This window comes from Ostrinia nubilalis, chromosome 17, assembly GCF_963855985.1.
Source record: "Ostrinia nubilalis chromosome 17, ilOstNubi1.1, whole genome shotgun sequence".
Classification (NCBI taxonomy): Eukaryota; Metazoa; Arthropoda; class Insecta; order Lepidoptera; family Crambidae; genus Ostrinia; species Ostrinia nubilalis.
Window position 1 is genome coordinate 9,555,962 of NC_087104.1, and position 20,796 is coordinate 9,576,757.

At 40.0% G+C, this 20,796-nt stretch overlaps 1 protein-coding gene across 1 annotated transcript in view; it reads left to right on the forward strand.

The window, feature by feature from the left end:
* LOC135080028 (semaphorin-1A) overlaps positions 1-20,796 on the forward strand; it is a 451,301-nt gene that overhangs the window by 425,325 nt on the left and 5,180 nt on the right. Inside the window, exons 5-8 of the mRNA XM_063974699.1 lie at positions 11,228-11,332; positions 13,383-13,471; positions 18,773-18,914; positions 20,305-20,507. Of these exons, the coding sequence (XP_063830769.1) occupies positions 11,228-11,332; positions 13,383-13,471; positions 18,773-18,914; positions 20,305-20,507 (539 nt within the window). The remainder of the gene's footprint in view (positions 1-11,227; positions 11,333-13,382; positions 13,472-18,772; positions 18,915-20,304; positions 20,508-20,796) is intronic.

Genomic DNA, 20,796 nt, shown 5'->3' on the forward strand with positions numbered 1-20,796 from the left:
ATACCATGGTCACACTGAACATTTTTAAACATAGAACATTTAAAGGGCATCATTTCGAAAATAACATTAGAAAGAGCTAAAAAGTCGCAGTCAGTGCTAGCTAGCTAGTCAATAATTAAAACCATGGATATTTAAACGCTAAGTACTTATAAGTAATAATAACTACAGTTCGCAATACAGAGAACAGAGGTTGCACAAAATGTGGATATTCTAACATTGTTCCTGGAATCATTAAATACAAGAGCTCTGTATTTAATAATTCCAGGAACATGTTTATTCTCGGACTTGGTTAATATTCCCAATAAACTATAGCTAGAATCATTTATTTATTGAATAAGCTGTTATAACAATCATTTCGTATTCTAAACAACTAGAGTTCTCGTAAATAACATGTAAAATGAAAATTTTATCATAAAATAATTATACTCGTACGTTATTAGAACGTCTGGAGGACGACCGACCGGGCTGGTGTCAGAGACGGCCGACAAGAGTCATTATGAATAAAATATAAACCTCTAATGGTCGTATAAGCCAGCATGTCTTTGTGATATGGATATTTTTGTATTCAGCGGGGGAAAATGAAAATATAATACCTACCTGTCATTTTTTACACAATGACTTAGGTATTAACGAACACTTATCATAGAACTTATCACAATCGGATTATATGCCAGATATAGAAAACTTGTTCAAAAACCTTTTTCGGGACACATATGCGTCGGCACTCTATTGCTCGCCCTTTTGTTGGGAAATTAGGGAAAGGAAAATCTTTTTGATATCGATTGAACCCACTTTCACAGTCTAGTGGCACACAATGAGAGTCATTGTAGCCTGCAAAAGAGCGGCTGAGCGTCGTTTTATACAGCCATTATGTATACACGCACATTATAATACGTATGAATGTAAATGTAGGTACGTTTCACAATGCCCGTGCAACTTTTACGTTGCTGAAAATGGAGCGGGTTTTTTTGTGAGGCTATAGTTTGTTGATTGTTGATTTGTAACTTATTTACTATCATGCCAACATTTTTTGCAATCTGATAGAGGGATCTAGTTAGTTAAATAAAAGCCAAACTAGGTACTATAGTTAGACACTATTAATATCTGTGAACCAGTGATTTGAAGTCCCAAAAGGTTAGAACTTTAAGCCTCAAGGGCTCTTATTTTCCGAAAAGATACCTACAGCAAAGTACTTCAGTACACATTTTGATTTTCCATATAACACCAAGCTTTCTCAGAAACAGTCCAATAGGCACTGAAAGCTTCAAAAATTCAGTTTGCTTACCTAACAAAAAACTTACGTAATAAAAACGGGCACATGGGCTTGTTTGTACTAAAATGCTTTTCATTGTAGAACAGATTAATTAATTTCTGTCCGATTCAAAATGATTCCTCCTCTACGATTCTCCGAACGCAAAACATCGAATTAGCTTTCCAGGTCAGCGGTAGCTGCATTACCTTCCTGTAAACAAGTCCCGAAGTACGCGGATTATCCCGAACCAACAGACGTAATTCCCTTTTTTAGAACCGGGATAAAAGGAAGCATTTAATTTTTTCTCTGGAATATGAAAGTAAGGAGTGAGCTCACCGTTGCGTGGACGTCCAGGGTTGTTTGAACTTTTTGCGTGGAAACAAACGAACTTTAGAATGGAGTCTGTCTATCGACATGGCGTCTTAGAAACGATGGCGAAAATATTTTGTAAGCCGACTTGGCTAGACAGTGATATTAAGAAAGATTTAATTTTGTAATCTCTTCGTTATCGTAGAGATAATGAAACAGAGATTTAAGCTCCTTCTTTTTCGAATCAAGATAATTATTGTCTTTATCCGTACAGACTTGTTAATAACTCCTCTACAATTTTCATGTTTTCTATTTTATATGCAAAAGGTTTTTAACCCTTTGCATTGATCTACCTCCCCTTGCATTTGCAGTCCACAAATCTCTTTCAAATCACACGTCACAAATATCGAAATCTCCAATTTCATGGACCCAAGAGCAACTACTTAACCTATAGTCGCCGTCGGGTCTTCGAATCGATTTAAGGAAACACTATTATCGGGGCACGACCCAGGTGGGGTAGCTGCACCTATAATTGGCACCTTTTGTCGCCTGCTCGCTGCAAGGGCCCGGATAAGGCGTTTTTAAACCGGTCCCCAGACAGTACTATGTTCAGTGATGGCAGTGTTAATTTAAACGAGTTTATGGAACTGATTCGTGTTTAGTTTAGAGTCAAAGCCTGACAGGGTTGTGGGTCACAAATCCATAAAATGTGACCTCAAATTGCTTCAGCTGACATTTACAGAAAAAGAAAAATTATATTAGACGTAGGTATTTATAGTAGTCTTCCAGTGTTTAGAACGCGTTATGGTTTTTCTTCATTGCCACATCACGCCGCCGTCGCTCGTGAGTATTTTCAAAGAGCCATAATGCGTATTTTGCGATGGATGTAGACTAAAACACGTGTGATATGAACTGTTTTTTCACTCACTGAGCGTTTTTGGTCTTTGAGCTTAACATGGAAAACGCAATTTTCATTAGACCTCTCTCCACCTGTACCTGCTTGACACTATAGTAACATCCCCAAAATTAGAACCAAAATTCCATATCAGGATTAGATGCGGGCCCAGCTGGGATGGCTGCGCCAATAATTGGCACCTTTTGTCAAGCTCGGTGCAACCGTGAGGGGTTAATTTGACATTTAAGGGTGCGATTCCATCAAAGCAAAGGGAAAAGAGAAAATTAGTTTTTCAACCTTTCAACGTGTGTGGAGAAAATGCACTAATAAGAAAACAAATACTTTTAATGCTAAGTTTACGCCAAATAGAAAGGGTACCTACGAGTATATCATGTTCTTGCATGTAAAAATAAATATTTGTTATTCAAATTTTAATGCTTCTTCTAAACTAAAACTTCTCGGCTTCGCGCTCTACTTTTCTGAGTTTTTTCGATAATAATATCGAGTATATTGAGCATATCGAATGCGAAAAATAATAAATAACTTCTAAATCCAGACCCAAAGTTCTAGTAAATAAATTTTAGATTTCAGTTTATAAGTGTACGCACCCTGTTAGGGTAACTGCACCTATAATTGGCGTCTTCTGTCAACGCACGCGGCATTGAGAGCTAATTTGGTGGCGCCCTAACGATTTCATCGGGCGATGCACCAGCAAATTGCTGGCTGAAAATTGGACTTAGGTCAGACTTTAACCAGTGTCTACGCTGCTCAGATTAAATTATACTTTATCTACGAAAAAAACTACAAACAATTAGTTACAAAAAAAAATCTCTAGCAAATTTTTAAATAAAAAAATGTATCTTAAACTTCATTAATTAGGATAATTTTAACGAAAAAAACATTACATATTTTAATAAAAATTTACAAGCTTAGGTCTCGTAGAAAAAAAGAAATGTCGCAATATCTTATTTTTCACAAGAACAAAATTTGTCGAAAAATGTAATATTTTTTTAAGATAATTAAAAATTTACATTTTCCTACTGAACCCGTAACATTTGTGTAACAAAAAACGTTTCGGAAACAAATTGTCTAAGCAAAACAGGGCTAAGCACAGCCGCTCATTCGAACGCCGTTAAATATTTGAGTTTCATTAAGTAAATTGCATCCACCTAATGGATCCATATTACGAAAAACCTCTATCTTCAAGCCTCGAGAGCGTCCCCAAATACAGTGTCAGTTAGTGTTGTAACTTTATTATCGACTAGCGGCCGCCCGCGACTTCGTACGCGTGGATCCCGTTTTACCCCCTTCATCTATCTTACGCGGTTTAGATTTTTTCATACAAATGTTTTTTCCCGCTAACTCTCGTTCCCGTGGTAATTTTGCAATATCCTGTTGTAACTAAGCTTCAAGTTTACTAAGATACCTGCATGCCAAATTTCAAGCGTCTTACTTAAGCGGTTTAGATTTTTCATACAAAAAGATTTTCCCGCTAATTCCCGTTCCTTTGGGAATTTTGCAATATCTTGTTGTAACTAAGCTTTAAGTTTACTAAGGTACCTGCATGCCAAATGGCAATGCCAGATTTAGTATGGAAAGTGGCGTCTTTTTTTTTTCGCGCGGCCATCAACCAAACTTTGTTTTTTGATTACAAAATAGTGTAATAAACCAAACTTACTATGACATGTATACCTCTAAACTCAGTCTGAACTGAGTTACAAGCATTAGAAGTTTGATGATTTTCATACTAGATTTGGTCGATGGCCGCGCGAAAAAAAAAAGACGCCAATTTCCGGCATTGTCTTTTCAAGTGTCTAACTTAAGCGGTTTAGATTTTTCATACAAAAGGATTTTCCCGCTAATTCCCGTTCCCGTGGGAATTCCTAAGTATCCTATAACCTGCCCAGGAGTACGAAGAATAATTGTACCAAATTTCGTTAAAATCCGTCAAGTAGTTTTTGTTTCTATAAGGAACATACAGACGGACAGACAGACAGACAAAAATTTTACTGATTGCATTTTTGGCATCAGTATCGATCACTAATCACCCCCTGATAGTTATTTTGAAAATATATTTCATGTACAGAATTGACCCCTCTATAGATTTATTATAAGTATCATTAGATAATGGCTATAACATAAAATCTAAAAGGCTTAAAAATCTAGCTGGGTTTCAGAATATAAAAAAACACATTTACTATAATATGATACATTTACATTTATTTTAAATAAAAATGTTTAGCAAAATGTATAACCCAAGATTACAGCAAGCAGTGCATCAGGTACCTACTTTTCTTTCTGATGTGATGTTTACCTACTCATGTTCGCACGTCCTGGAAGTAGTAAATAAATATTTTGTCAAATACGAAATGTTCCATTTCTATTAGGTAAGGTTCAGACATAAGAACTACTCGTAACATATTTTTTAAATTTTTTTACTCTACAACTTTACCTATTAAAAATATCGATAATTCGGTACGCAAACTATCGACTCCACCCCACCACTGGTCCAGTGCATCAATTACCATCACCGAGCCCTTTGTGCAATTTTCTTTGCATTAACGCATCGGCCCTTGCGTTCCCTTCATTTATCACGTGCGTAGAGGATTCACTATGGATCTCCGAAGGGAAGTGTCTTTAATGCTTTTCACATAAGATAAAACGTAGTGCTAATTGAATATTAACACTATGTTAAGTTTTACCAAAGTAGATTATTGGTTTCAATGTATTTTAGAAACAGCCACATATTTCGAGGTGTAGAATTAGAAGTGTTAGGCTTTGTAGAGTTAGAAGCTTGGCTCTACATGAGATCTGACATCTTTTTGACAGTGACAGTGCGAGCTTGATCTTAGCAAAATCTTACATGAAAATGTTTTGGTGGGATGCTACTTTATAATCTTATGGAAACTAAAAGCTGGCTTTAAATAGGAAAATGAATAGGTATCGAGACCAACGTAAATAAATAAATAATAATAAATAATTGTTTAGTTTATCAGACACTCATTCTGGTACATCAAAGTAATGAGTGTGCGATCTGGAGTCTAAACTAGGGCCACCCTGTATTTCAGGCCTTCAGGTCCGGGCTCACTCCCCGCATAATTATTTTACAAAAGAACCTTAATATGATACAGAAAGATATCAATCTAGCTAACAATAGTCAATTTTAGTAACTCACACTTACAAGCGATTTCTTTACAATTTCCTGGCAGGAAAGAAAAAAAAACTTAAAAAAAAACTTCTTAATCAAAATTCAAAAATTGAATTTGTATTACAGTGACATCACCGTTGACCATTAAAACTAACTCAAACAAAATCCATTACCGGATAGTGGCGAGTACTGCGGGCGGACACGGTTAGTTATCTCCTATTGATCTGGCCCAATTAAGTGCCGCCTGGGGGCGCGGCAGTGCCGGCGGCATAACCTGACCATTCACTAAATAGTGATACGCTTAATTGCTACTCATATTGCCATTATTAGTATGTACCATAATGTGTATGTGACTAAGGCACAAATTAAGCGACTATAGCCCAAGCGATGTCAGGTCGGATCCGAGGAACGCGGCACAAGCATATTTAGCTTACCATGAGGCGTTAACGGGACTAGGCGCTGAAAAGTGGGCACTGCTGCAGTCAAAGAAACATATCGACGGCAGAAAGCGATTTTGTCGTATCTCAAAAAGTCCGATTTTACACCAGAGCAAAAAAACTATTTCAAAAATTCATAAATCTTAAATTAAGAAAGTTAGAAAGCTGAAATTTTACATGTTTTGTCTACTAATTAAACTTTATTTAATAAAGGTGATTGGAATAATCTAGAGTTACTACTTCATTGACTTTTGACTAGTTACAGCAATTGATTTTTTAATATCGAGCTGCAGAAATGTTGTAACAGGAAGGTAAAATGTATGGCTTATTTAAGTTGACTTCAATTCCCAGGCAGCGGATCTGCTGTATCTCAAAGAAACGATAAACTGTACAGGGCTATTTAGCTGTATGGACCTTATAATGAAATAACTTTCTACATTTGAAATGTTTTATCTACAATAAGAGTCAGAGATGTGAAAACAATAAAATACTGTATCTTTTTCTTAACTGTTTTATTTAAATTTTAAGAATGTAATGGCACAAAAAAATCAGTCTGTTTTTTAATTATAATAATCAGTCCGACAAAAATATTCTTCTTTATTAGTTTATCTCTCTTCTTCATTAATTTTAAGAAGCATACACTTTCTCTTTAAAAGTTTAACAATCAGCCTGCCATAGTTTTTCTTCTTCATTAGTTTCAACAATCAATCTGCTAAATTCAGTATTAGTTTTTAAACTAAATAAAAATAATCATCATGTTACTTTTCCTTCTTTGTTCATTAGTTACATAAATCAGTCTGCTATACTTTCTCTTTATTGCTTGCAACAATCACTTACTTATACTTTGTCCTGAGGTTTGCCATTTATTATTTTTAAACACGTAAACAACAAGTGCCGTGTGGGGGGGACGGCCATAAAGAATACTCTTCCCCACCGCCAACAGGAGGCGTGTCGTAATAGGCGACAAAATCCCTGCAGCACCGGACGGGCAGCAGCGTCTGCGTGCGAAACCTCACAAAAAAAAACTGCGATCGCTAACCCGCCTGCCAAGCGTGGCGATTAAGGCAAAATCCCCTCATGAAGAGACACAAAAAAACACGGTCCCTAGTCCCCGGCGGCCCTACTATCCCGGGCCACGGTAGCGGTCACGGTAACGTTGGGGCGAGAGGTGCTAAAAATCACCGGGTACCGACAGGCTACCAACCCCGACGACCTCTGGCCCTGGCAACATTTAACACTCGCACGCTGCGGCCTGACGTGAGGCTCACCGAATTCGAGGAAGAACTGAGCAGGTTGCGGTGGGATATCGTAGGATTATGCGAAGTCCGAAGAGAGGGGGAGGACACCATAATCCTGAAATCCGGAAACCTGCTCTATTTCCGGGAGGGCGACCAACAGTCCCAGGGTGGTGTCGGGTTTATCGTCCACAAGTCCCTTGTCAACAACGTGGTCCAGATCGAGAGTGTTTCGGCGAGGGTAGCGTACCTTATACTCAGAATCACCAAACGGTATTCGCTGAAGGTCATACAGGTATACGCACCGACCACGGAACACCCCGACGACGAAGTGGAGACTATATGTATATGAGGATATTTCCAGAGCCATACATAGCTCCCGGTCCCATTTTACCGTTGTGAAGCTCGAGAGGCGTCGACTGATGAAGTCTACGCTCCGCCCAGCGCCCATCCAACTCCAAAACCCCGAAAGCTTTCAGCTCGAGTTGCAAAATCGTTTCGAATGCCAAAATTGTCCAAACGACTGGGTCTAAGTTCTTTAAAACGCGTCGTTCAAAAGAAACCAAAAAGATCTCTGACCTCACCAATAAACTTATAGAAGAGAGACGAAACTTGGTTCTGCAGTCCTCTAAAGATGCTGCTCAGTATCGGCGTCTTAACAGACAGATCTCCAAGTCTTTGACTCGCGACCTACGCCAATTTAATACAGATCGTATTAAAGAGGCAATTGAGCGTAACAAAGGCTCTAAAGTGTTCGCAAGGGATCTGTCTGTTGGCCAAAGTCAACTGACCAAGCTGAAGACCGAGGATGGCAGAGACATCTCGTCGGGGCCTGAGTTATTGAAAGAAGTTGAGAAGTTCTACGGACAATTATACACGAGTGTACTTCCCAAATCTAGCTGAAGACCCAAAAGCTAGATTCACCCGACACTACACCGAAGATATCCCGGACGTCAGTCTGTACGAGATTAGAATGGCTCTCAAACTGCTGAAAAACAACAAGGCACCGGGTGATGATGTAATCACGGCTGAGCTTCTGAAAGCAGGTGGAACGCCGGTACTAAAGGCTCTTCAGAGGCTGTTCGATTCCGTCATACTTGAGGGAAAAACGCCTACGGCATGGCACAGAAGTGTGGTGAAACTTTTCTTCAAAAAAGGCGACAAAACCTTGTTGAAAAATTTATAGACCTATCTCACTTCTGAGCCATGTCTACAAGCTGTTTTCGAGAGTCATCACGAATCGTCTCGCACGCAGGCTCGACGACTTCCAGCCTCCCGAACAAGCCGGTTTCCGAAAAGGCTTTAGTACCATATACCACATACATACGCTACGGCAGATTATAATCAGCCACTTAGGCGTTTGTGGACTATGAAAAAGCCTTCGACTGACCTGGGCAGTGCTACAGTCTCTCCAACGGTGCCAAATTGACTATAGATACATCGAAGTGCTGAAGGGCTTGTACGAAAACGCTACAATGTCGGTCCGCCTCCAGGATCAGAACTCGAAACTTATCCAGTTGCAGCGAGGAGTGAGACAGGGAGATGTCATATCTCCGAAACTGTTCACCACCGCCCTGGAAGATGTTTTCAAGCTTCTGGACTGGAGCGGATTCGGCATAAATATCAACGGCGAGTATATCACCCACCTTCGTTTCGCGGACGATATCGTAGTCATGGCTGAGACCGTGGAGGACCTAAACACAATGCTCGATGGCCTCAGTAGAGCCTCTCAACAAGTGGGTCTTAAAATGAACATGGACAAGACAAAATGCGTGGCCTGGATGCGAGCGGCGCAGGACCGGTCTTTGTGGAAATCCTTGGGGGAGGCCTTTGTCCAGCAGTGGACGTCTTTCGGCTGAAACGAAACAACAAATAAAAATGTAAAATAATATTTATTTTAAGAATTTACAATTCTGCGTTCTCACTATCGGCGCTAACGCACAACTGCCGCGCGATCAGAATGGCGTATGACGCAGCGGGTGGATGGGGTTTGTTTTGCTAGAGTGACGTATTACTTGCTGTACACAAAACAAGACTCTATTCTAATGATGTTAGTAAGATTTTCGCTATTAGATGATACGTTTGAAATGCAGTAACTATTTTTAAGTACTCACGTCAGTTCGGCTCATTTGCTGTATGTTCGACATCGTAAGATTTTAGGGCGGCTGAAATGCTGTATCTCCTTAAAAATCAATGTTCGACTCAGAAAAAGAGTGCTGTAACTGTTTAACATACTAGTAGTGTGGTCGTATCTATTTTATTTTCGAAAGTTGCGTTTTTTTGACCAGTTACAGCAATTGGTCAAGTAAATTGTAAAAAAACTGGAAAAAATTCTATGACGTATCTATTTTTTTTTTCATCGTAGAAAGACGATACATACACCATTCGACGCGGCTTTTTTTTCTTAATACAATACAATTAAAAGTCATTTTAGCCTATTTTTGAGATACGACATTTCCGCTTTCTGCCGTCGATATAATTAGAGTGCCAACTAGCTTTTATGATGACGTGGTAGAGCATGTCTAGTCAATGATCTTCAGCCAGTTCCTAGTAAGTATTAAGTAATATTTTGCATCAGAAAATTTACCAAACCTGGCACTGGTAACGTGAAACACCTCCTCAGTCATGAAACGATTTATTTGTTTGAAAAAATATCTTTGAGCGCAGTTAAATATCTTATTGCCGACTTTGCAATGTAGTGTAAGTAAACCACTTCCCAGTAATCTGAGCTATACCCATTTTACCCATATTATGTGCAAGCTCTTACTGCGGCGGCTACGGTTAGTTATCTCCTATTGATCTGGCCCAATTAAGTGCCGCCTGGGGACCGACCGTGGCTCATACACCGGCCGTTCACTAATGCAGCCTGGTTAATTATATTATCGGTGCACGTGTGAAGTTAATCAGACGGAACAAAGCTACGTAACCTGGTGGCAATTTTTTAAGGTCTATAAAGAAAGTATACCTAGTTATTAAAGCGTCAAAATTCTTATCAAGCTTTTGCTCGCGTTTTCACCCGTGTTCGTTGTGTAAAAGAGAAAAGAGATACAACCAATCAGGAAGAATGAAGTTTCTACTGATGAAAAAATATTTAGTTAGACAACTAGGTAGATGAATGGTTCATAAACCAGATCTAAATTGCGTGGCCGACCTTGATAAGATGTTCAGGTAGTGTAGGTAAGATGTTCAGCAAAAAATATTTGAGTATGTATTGAAAATTGAGTCTCTTCAATACTCAAGACTCAAGTAAGCTTATCAAGAACATTTTTTTCTGGTTTTCTTAATGAGTCAAGTACCTGCCTAGCCAGTACCTAAGTGCCTAGTCTTTTATCTATTTCTATCAGATAGTTGCGTATTCCACCCTTAAATTGACGACCTTAAATTTAACCACTGCGGCATCGGCGCAGCCTAAATCCGGGAACTGAACAGTTCCATCATTAGGCCCAGTTCGGTAATTAATTCAACCGAATGCACGCAGTCTGGTCACGTACACCAATGGCATGTTACGCAGTGTTAGTGATCGCCCCATTGAGTTATCGACCCGAACTACAAAGGGCGAAGTACTTAATATGGTTAATTTTGGAATCAACTTCCAAACTAATAGAGAAGGTTTATTTGCTGCAAATGAAGTTCACTCGTGTTAGAAAACAAGAGTTGTTTTCTTATTGGCTTCGTTAAAATTAGACAAAGTATAAAGTTTGTTCAAATAATGATAAAAATTGGGCTCTCCCTGAATTTCAGTAAGGATGTGGTGTTTTATTTCTCTTGCCATCTTCTACACTCATTCATGCCTGCTACCGAACACTTACTTATTGGTTAATTCGGCTAAACGCTTTTCTAAAAGTTTACACCAAAAGAATTTTAACCCCTCACTGCTCATAGTGCAAAAGTTGACGTTCATCGTCATGATTTATTCTTATGTTATTAAAGTTATTTTTTATTTTCTTTCAGATGGAGAACTATACTCAGGGACAGTAGCAGACTTCAGTGGCATGGAACCCATCATTTATAGAGAGCCGTTACAAACAGAACCATACGACTCCATGACGCTAAATGGTAAGTCTTAAGTTCTAATCTTGTCACAGTCACTTTTAATATCGCAATAACCGTACTTATTCTGGCGTGTACCTACTTGATTAAGCTATAGTAGGAAAAGTCAGTTACCTGTTAAATGCATATTATAGAACGAGAAAATTAAAATAAGTTACAGTTATCATTTCTAATACTGCAAATTCTATGACGCGTCAGGTCACTAAGCGGCTTTGTCCTACATAATATACAAAGGGCCGTTATTAATCAAACACAACGTTTATTTGCATATAGATGGAGCCATTGGACATTATCACATGCTTGAACTGAATGAAAGCGGTCGTAACATTGTCCCATAGCGTGACACATCGGTGCGAAATCACCATAACAAAGCGATATAGATAAAGCTGTAAAACTAAGTCTTGCAGTGAAGGGTTGTTGCTTGTAACTCAACTTTCTAAATTAAAACCGTATTTGCTTAGGCATACGTCCAAATATTGACTGATTGTATTGGTATTAGGAGAATAACAATAAGTTATAAATAGGTCTAAGGAAATTAACAGCAAACATTATTACAATAAATGTTACACATCATAATCCTAACAAAATGTTATAACGAATCAGGTTACCGTAATCACGACACATTTGCATCCTATTAAGGTACCAATACAATATTGATATCTGCCTTAATCTGCATATTATGTACATAATTAAACCATTTAATGTAACATCACGTAATGTTTATTTACACATCCGATAGAGTGACCATTACTGATTATTCCAAGAGATATTATTATAAACAGATACACAAGTGAAACTTATTACACACCTATTTTTCCGTGGAAGTTCTGAAACAATTGCTCTATTTTACACATTGAAAAAGTAACAACGTCGCTTAGTGTGATGTATGTGTGTCGAATTGTTTCTACTATCATCAATATTGTCTCTACAAACTCCTCTTATTTTATTTATTTACGAGTAAAATTCAAATTAAATCGTGCCCACTACTAATTACTTCGTAATGCAGCTAATCATGTAACTGACACTAATCACCAGAAACCGACACCACCTAATTGTCAAACACCAAGAGAACCCGATATAGGGATATCATTGGTCTCTAGCTCCGTTTGCCATGCCAGGTACAATGGACCTGTCAACGTCTGGCCACCCTAACTACTATCGTTGTTTACCCGTCACTGTCGATTGTTCCGAGCGCTGTCAAACATACATCCGTCAATTTAATTGAATTTGGAACGCGCTTGGAGCTCGCTGTCACGAGTGACGGCTGACGCGTCAACAATTGGGGAATCGGATTAGGATCGTATTAGAGTTATCGGCAGCGATAGGGTTACGGTATGTCTGTGCAAATTGCTAAGGAGATTAGAAGGGTAGAAGAAGACGCAAAAGTTTTATTTGTACTCTTACTTAATCGTTAAGTATTCATTGCAAAAAATATTTATCCTACTTTGCGTACAAAACAATTAGGGTTTTTGTTTTTGAAACTAATAAATAATAAATAAAATAAACAAAAAAAACTAAGATTAGATTAACCCATCTATCTCCGCGCAATTTCCTAATCATTCCAAGTTTTCGCTACCAAATATTTCTAGAACTAAATCAAACTACACATCTACGTCAACCCTAAACTTGCTCGTGCTATTAATAAACAGCCTGCTTATCAGACCCGACACCGATATACTGCGTGATTACGGTGATTCGGTAATCAGCTTGACGCTTATTGAGTTACGCTTTGCTAATGGGAAGGTAATTGGCTTCTAGGGGTTAACGAACTTTATAGGCACATGGTGTATTTCTGTATTAAAAGTACGAGTACTTTTTTATTAGATTTTCTTTTTCTACGCAACTTAATGTCTTAAAAAAGTACCCACTTACTACACAAAACAAAAACTCAATTTATGAAAAATTGCGTGAATGCGTATTGAAGCTGTTAAACATGAAAAAGAAAAATACACTTTTATTTATTAATACATGAGTCATATCGCCAGTTCAACTATCATTAATTTCATAAAAAGCCTGTAACATAAAATACATAATAATGAAAATATTTATTTTCCAGCTCCTGATTTCGTAAATTCCCTGGTACACGGCAACTTCGTTTATTTCTTCTTTCGAGAAACGGCCGTCGAGTACATCAACTGTGGAAAGGTAAATATTTAATGGAATTTTCGATTCCATTTCCAGTGTATGAATTTAATTAACAGTAATAATCACGTGCTCATCCGTCAAGATTCATTAAAATTACATTACATTCGAGTCACTATTTAAAATTTAGCCCGAAGTCTTTAATTTAATTTAAACGTTAATGATTTTATTTTAAACATGAAGAAAGATAGCCCACGGCAAAAAAAAACTAACTAAAAAAACTTGGATCCACCATAAGAAAGAAAAAGAAAAAAAAACTTATGAAACTGCGGGGACTTTAAACCTCACCCTACGGCCTGACCGAGTGGTATAAGCCTTCGTGATTGGTAGAGGAGGCACAATTGCGGCGGGTTGTGATGAATGAGGCGATGACGGTGGTGACGAAGATGGAGATGCTACAGACACCCGCGTGGATGATGCAATCGCAGATGGATCGACATCAATGAAAGCGGGCTTAACCCTATCCAAGCTTACAGAAACATTCCTCGTGCCGACATCAAGACTTATCGTTTTATCACCCCTTTTAAGTACCTTATGCGGACCAGAATATGGGCATTTCAAAGCAGGTCTGTTTGGAATATCATCCCTAAGGAACACATGGCTAGTCGTTGCCAGATCTTGTGATACAAATGTCTTCGGTTGACCGTGACGTACAGGTGAGCAAGGTTTCAGATCAGCCACATATTTCCGCAATTGTGCGACATAAGATTTAATATCTTCAACACGATCAGTCTTGGCATGCGAAACAAACTCTCCTGGTAAACGCAGTGGTTCCCCATACACCAATTCTGCCGCAGAAGTCTGTAAGTCCTCTTTCAACGCAGAACGCATACCTAATAAAACAACTGGAAGGCTATTGCACCAGGAATCGCCGTGACACATGAGAGCTGACTTTAGCTGTCGATGCATTCTCTCAACTAGGCCATTAGCACAGGGGTGGTAACTAGTAGTGCGTATTCGATCTGCTGAGCAAAACCGCATCAAATCTTGGAAGAGAGCAGACTCAAACTGCCTCCCCTGGTCAGTTGTTACGACAGACGGAACACCGAAACGAGCAATCCACTCCCTAGTAAGAGTTTCAGCAACTACCTCGGCCGTTATGTTACTGATGGGCCAGGCCTCCGGCCAGCGCGTAAATCGATCAACGGCAGTAAGGCAGTACTGGAACCCTTTGCTAGGTGGAAGTGGGCCAATAATGTCAACGTGGATATGCTTGAACCGGCCGGAAGGAAGATCAAAGTCGCCAACAGGTGTTCGGGTATGTCTGCTAATCTTGCTACGTTGACACTTGATGCAGGAACGAGCCCAATTCCGACAGTCCTTCTTCATACCAGGCCACACGTAACGTTCAGCCATCAGACGTGTAGATGCCCTTACGCCAGGATGACTTAAACCATGAAGCATCAAAAAACGCGCCTTACGAAAGTCAGGTGGCAAATAAGGCCTAGGCTTCCCAATTGAAGTATCGCATATAATCGGAACATCAGCGCCAGGAATATTCACTTTTTCAAGCTTCAGTGAAGAATTCGCTTCAAGTTCCGGAAGCTCTTCGTCAACAGATTGAGCCTTGGCTAATGCCACGTAATCACTTTCCAAATTAACGGCATCTACACGCGACAAAGCATCAGCCACTACGTTTTCCTCCCCTTTCACATGCACAACATCAGTTGTGAACTGTGAAATGAAGGACAGTTGGTTTAATTGCACAGGGGGTAACTTTTCACGCCGCTGTGCAAATGCGTAGATGAGTGGCTTATGGTCTGTGTAAATTGTTACGTGTTGCGTTTCTAACACGTGTCGAAAGTGTTGAACCGCTTCATAAACAGCTAGCAATTCTCTATAATAGGCCGGCCACTCACTTTGTCGGGCAGTGAGCTTTTTGCTAAAGAAAGCTAAAGGCTGCCACGTACCGTGAACCTGTTGTTGGAGACAAGCTCCCACCTGTACAGATGACGCATCAGTAAACAGGCCTAAACGAGCATTGCAAACCGGATACACAAGCAATGTTGCGTTCTGCAGATGTTCTTTGCATTTCTCAAAGGCTAGTTTGAGTTCCAGTGTCCAAGGAACGGGGTTAGCGCCCTTAAGTTTGGTATTAGCTAGAACATTAATCAGAGGAGCTTGAAATGCAGCAGCTTGTGGAATGAAACGGCGGTAAAAATTTATCATGCCCAAGAAACGACGAAGACCTTGTACCGTCAATGGCAAAGGATAATCTCTTAAGGCCTCAATACGTTTTAATGGAGGGCGAATACCTTCTTTGGACACCTGATAACCTAGAAAGGTTACCTCAGGCGCACCAAACACACATTTAGACGTGTTGATAACCACACCATAATCAACAAGACGACGAAACAGGGTACGAAGATGCTGCGCATGCTGGACTGCATCCTTGGAGTACACAAGGATGTCATCAACATAAGGGAAGCAAAAATCGAGTCCTTTCACGACCTCGTCAATAAAACGCTGAAACGTTTGTCCAGCATTACGCAAACCAAAGGTCATGAAAGGAAACTCGAATAACCCAAAAGGAGTGGTTATGGCCGTCTTGCAAATATCTGCCTCGTTCACTGGAATTTGCTGGTACGCTTTCACCAGGTCTATAGTTGAAAATATAGTAGATCCTGATAGCGTGTTAGCAAAATCAGCAATGTGCCTCACAGGATATCGATCAGGCACCGTCCTGGCATTTAAAGCGCGAAAATCCCCACAAGGACGCCAACCATTTTCTCCTTTGCGCGCCATATGAAGAGGAGAAGACCACGGACTGCTTGAAGGACGTGCTGTCCCGCAGGCAACCATGTCATCAAACTCTCTTTTTGCCTCTAACAGCTTCTCCGGAGCTAGACGGCGTGGGCGACTCGAAACCGGAGGGCCTTCAGTTGTGATAATGTGGTGAACTGTAGAGTGTTTGACAACTCGCGGTAAGCCAGGTGGCTTAGTCAGATCTGGAAACTCGAGCAAAATCTCGGAAAATGGTGACTGATTAATGGACACCGCTCTAATACTGGCCTGTGAAGTCTTATCCACTGAAACAGCAGTCGAGCAATTAGTAGTTCCGTCTATTAGTCGTTTATTACGAAGGTCTGGTAATAGACTGTAATGCGCCAAGAAATCAGATCCAATTATTGGTATGCTGACGTCGGCAATTACAAAGTTCCAATGAAAGACCCGGCGTAACCCTAGATTAAGGCGTAGAGTCACTGTGCCATAGGTCCTGATTGAGCTCCCATTAGCTGCACCTAACACATAATTTGAAGAGGAATGAGTTCCTCTTAGAAGACGACGCGGAAAGCAGCAGAGGTCAGAACCAGTATCGATCAAAAAACGACGCTTAGATGACACATCAGTAACAAATAACCGGCGGCCGGGCTCTAGACAGTCAGATGCCGCCATCAATGACTGCCTGTCTAGTTTTTTGCTTTATTGACATTTTCCTCCCAAGAACATGGAGAAATGCACCTGTGAGCCTTTTCACCGAAACGCTTATGAAATCTGCAAAGCCGCTTGTTAACACGCTCTGGAGACTTAGACGAAGATTGACCTCGCTGAATACTAGAGTTGCTAGAGCGTAGAGCCTCTACTTTTTCAGCCAACGCATCAATTCGCTGTACTAAACATGTCAAAGTCGGCGTATTCGCTTCAACGGCATCCACGATAGATCCCATAATAGGTGGAGCTACCTCCATAACTTTATCAGCAATTTCAGCCACTTTACTGAGAGGTAAATCGACCTGCGCTGTCAAAATTACCTGGACGCTTTGTGGAAGGCGTCTTAACCACAACTCCCGCAAGAAATCATCATTAGGCAGAACGTCGCCCGCTAGCGAGCGAAGGTGCCGCAGGAATTGTGATGGCTTTCTATCTCCCAGTTGCTCCTCGTCCAAAAGTTGACGAATCCGCTGCTCCCTCGAAGTCGATAACCGCTTCGTAAGCTCAGCCTTGAGACACTCGTACTTGTTTTCCTTTGGTGGGCTCGCAATTATATCTTCGATTTCATCGGCCACCCGGGTGTCTAACATGGAAATGACATGACTGTATTTGGTGATGTCCTGAGTAATACCAGCTATGTGAAATTGTGCCTCAACTAAACCGAACCACGTAGTAGGCTTGTCGGCCCAAAAGGGTGGCAATTTAACCGACACGGCAGATACATGTGAAGCTTGTGATGGGCACTGTAAGGAATCAAGCTTGGTTTTTAATTCAGAAATCTGACGTTCCAAATCCTGTGTCGACATGTTAATACACTATTATGAAAAAAGAAACCTCAAGACGAACACAAATTATAAAAAAAACAGTGAAGGGGTAGCGGTGCTAAAACAACATTCGCAAAGCCAATAAAAAACAAAATGCACCCTGTATAGCTACGGCTCACAATATTGCAACTAGACCTGAATTTTAAAGATAACCACCCTATATAAACAACTGTACACAATTACACAAAATTATTTACATTAATATACCTAGTTAATTAAATATTGTAATAATATAAATTTAAAAAAAAACACTCAAAAACTTGCAATCTGTCGCGTTGTCCAGCAAACAGGTAAGTGCTCAGCATTCACAAGGCAGGTGAACGCCTCTTCCCTCAGCTCTGTGGTGAACGCGGCGTGGTGTGTCAACCCGGAACACGGAGCACGGAGCAAGCAACACGGAACAAATTGTGTGTCAACTTCTAGGTGTGAGCTCGGGCACGGGGTGATGCGGTTCCAAAATGAAGTTGGAACTCGTTACTCGACCCTTGGTCGGGAGTTCAGGTCTGAGGTGTAAAAGTAGTCCTTGTCCGTTGCAGCAATTAAGCAGTACAGTTGTAGACAAATTGGACGAAAATCGGGGTCACCAATAAAGGGTACGTGGCTTAATATGGAAACTCACGTAGTCACTTTTGAATCAAATATAATATCTTGTAAAATCTCCTATTTTACTACCTGACGTTCTCCTGACATCAACAACCCGGTTACCATCGCAACCGCCGTAGCCTATACCCGGCGCAAAGAGTTTTGCTTACCGCTACATTCCCATTCTCAAAAATTGAAATCCAATTCAAGACATCAAATAACAAATGGGCCCCCATTTTCTTGAATCCAAAAACCTGACGGTGCCATTTTGCGCGGGATCGCAACTTTTTATTTTTAATTTTGGTGGCAATGGCATTAACTAACAAATTCCTTTACATGGATAATATTGGATAATTATTGCTAACTCATAGTAAACGGCTTCCGTCTCCTAGAATCATATTCATATTATGCAGAAATTACACATTTGCACAGAAAAAACTTGGATTAATTCGACTATGTTTTTCAGGCGGTGTTCTCCCGTGTGGCCAGGGTGTGCCGGGACGACAGAGGAGGCCCGCACCGCTTCAAGCAGCGGTGGACCTCCTTCCTCAAGTCCCGGCTCAACTGCTCCGTGGCCGGGGACTTCCCCTTCTACTTCAATGAGATCCGTAAGTTTATTTTTAGTACCGATTTTTTACATTGCGATAGCGGCTCAGGACCGGTTGCTGTGGAAATCCTTGGGGGGAGGCCTTTGTCCAGCAGTGGACGTCATTCGGCTGAAACAAATACAGGAACGAACCGATTTTTCATTATGTATTAAGTATTATTGAAAGTAAGATTTCCTTCATTGTCAAGGATAGAAACTTTTCTTCCTTATTCTATTCATGTAAAAAAACGTTCTAGGGACTGTTCTGTTTGTTTCGAAGACCAATTTCGTAAAATTAAAACTTTCAGCGATTCTTGTAAGAAAATTCAGTGTCTCTTTGAATTCAGTTTTCACTCATAATGAATTCCCTTTTTCTGCAGTCGTTTTTGTAATGATTACGCAATCATTGTAATCTTTAAATAGGTACCTTTACTTACTCGTAGTTACTATTAAGTAGATAGTTTGCGAAATTCAACCTAAAGCCTGAAGGCAATAAATAAGAAAAATAAAATGGACATTATACAAACTTAAGCATAAATCTATTATAATTTTTGCTAACACGTCTTTTCGATTCAAAACCGACGAACTGATCTTGATCTTGACCTTCATCAAAGAAGCATCTTTGCCCCAAATCCGGCTGCAATCAATCAATCTATAGACTCGATATTTCGTTTTAACTTAATTGCCAATCTCTTCCAGCGATCGCGAGAAAGCGAAAATTAATCGTTCGACGATTGCTTGTTTACAATAATTAATCTAGATCCCGTTTTAAGTAATTAAAGGGGATTACAAAAATACTCGCAAACATTTTTTACGCGGAAAAAATATAATTTTCGTCCATTCGTTAATCTCCGCGAATACGATTAAAATTTTGCTCCATGTTGTTAATTGTATATCCTAGTACGTGTGACAATGATTTCCAGAAAGTTGTTTAATAAACGCTTTTCAAATGATGAAGCAATTTTTAGAAGTAATTAATCATCCTTTGTTAATTTCCACACTTGCTCTTAAAAGGGTTTCTCAGTATCAGCAGCATTATATTCTCGCGCTAAGAACATTTATTTTGTCACGCTAGTGCAAAAAAGAAGTAGTAGACTTAAACATTTCAAATCCTTAGGGTTTTAAATTTAAATTCTGTAAATCGACAACGAATCGAAGCTTTCCATTACCTAGTTGAATTTAAATCAAAACAGGGCAGAATCTATGACTGATATTGAATCGTTTGAGCATTGTTTCGAAACACTAACTTTGTGTAATACCTACTTACCTACTAATCGCATTAGTCACCATAGTTTTCGACTAGGTATCTAAAGATTAGTGTGTAGTAAGAATAAAATTTATTACAATCTTAATTCAACTCATCCCCCTCCCACTCTAATGAACCCAGCCTTAATCCCCCATTTCCATTTCAGAATCAACCACAGAGCTAATAGATGGCGTGTACGGCGGGCTAAGCGCCCAGCTGATATACGGCACGTTCACAACGCCCCCTAACAGCATATCGGGCAGCGCCGTCTGCGCGTTTAGTATGCAAGACATCGCCGACACCTTCGAGGGGACCTTCAAGGAACAGAGCGCCATCAACTCCAATTGGCTGCCTGTGAATAGCGCTAAGGTATGCTAGGTCGACGTCTCTTGAGTCTGTGAATTATGTTCGATCTTTGATTCGCTTTTGTTTTCGAATCAAACTTTGACAATGTAAGATAAGATTTACTAGGCATTTCATTCCTAAATGACACGCGTTTGGATATCGTCGGTTAGAAACAACACTTGCGCGAAGTCACATGCGCAAAAGACATATTCGCGAAAGACATTGGCGCGAAAGACCTGCGCGTGCGATATTTTCGGCTGATATACGGCACGTTCACAACACCCCTTAACAGCATATCGGGCAGCGCCGTCTG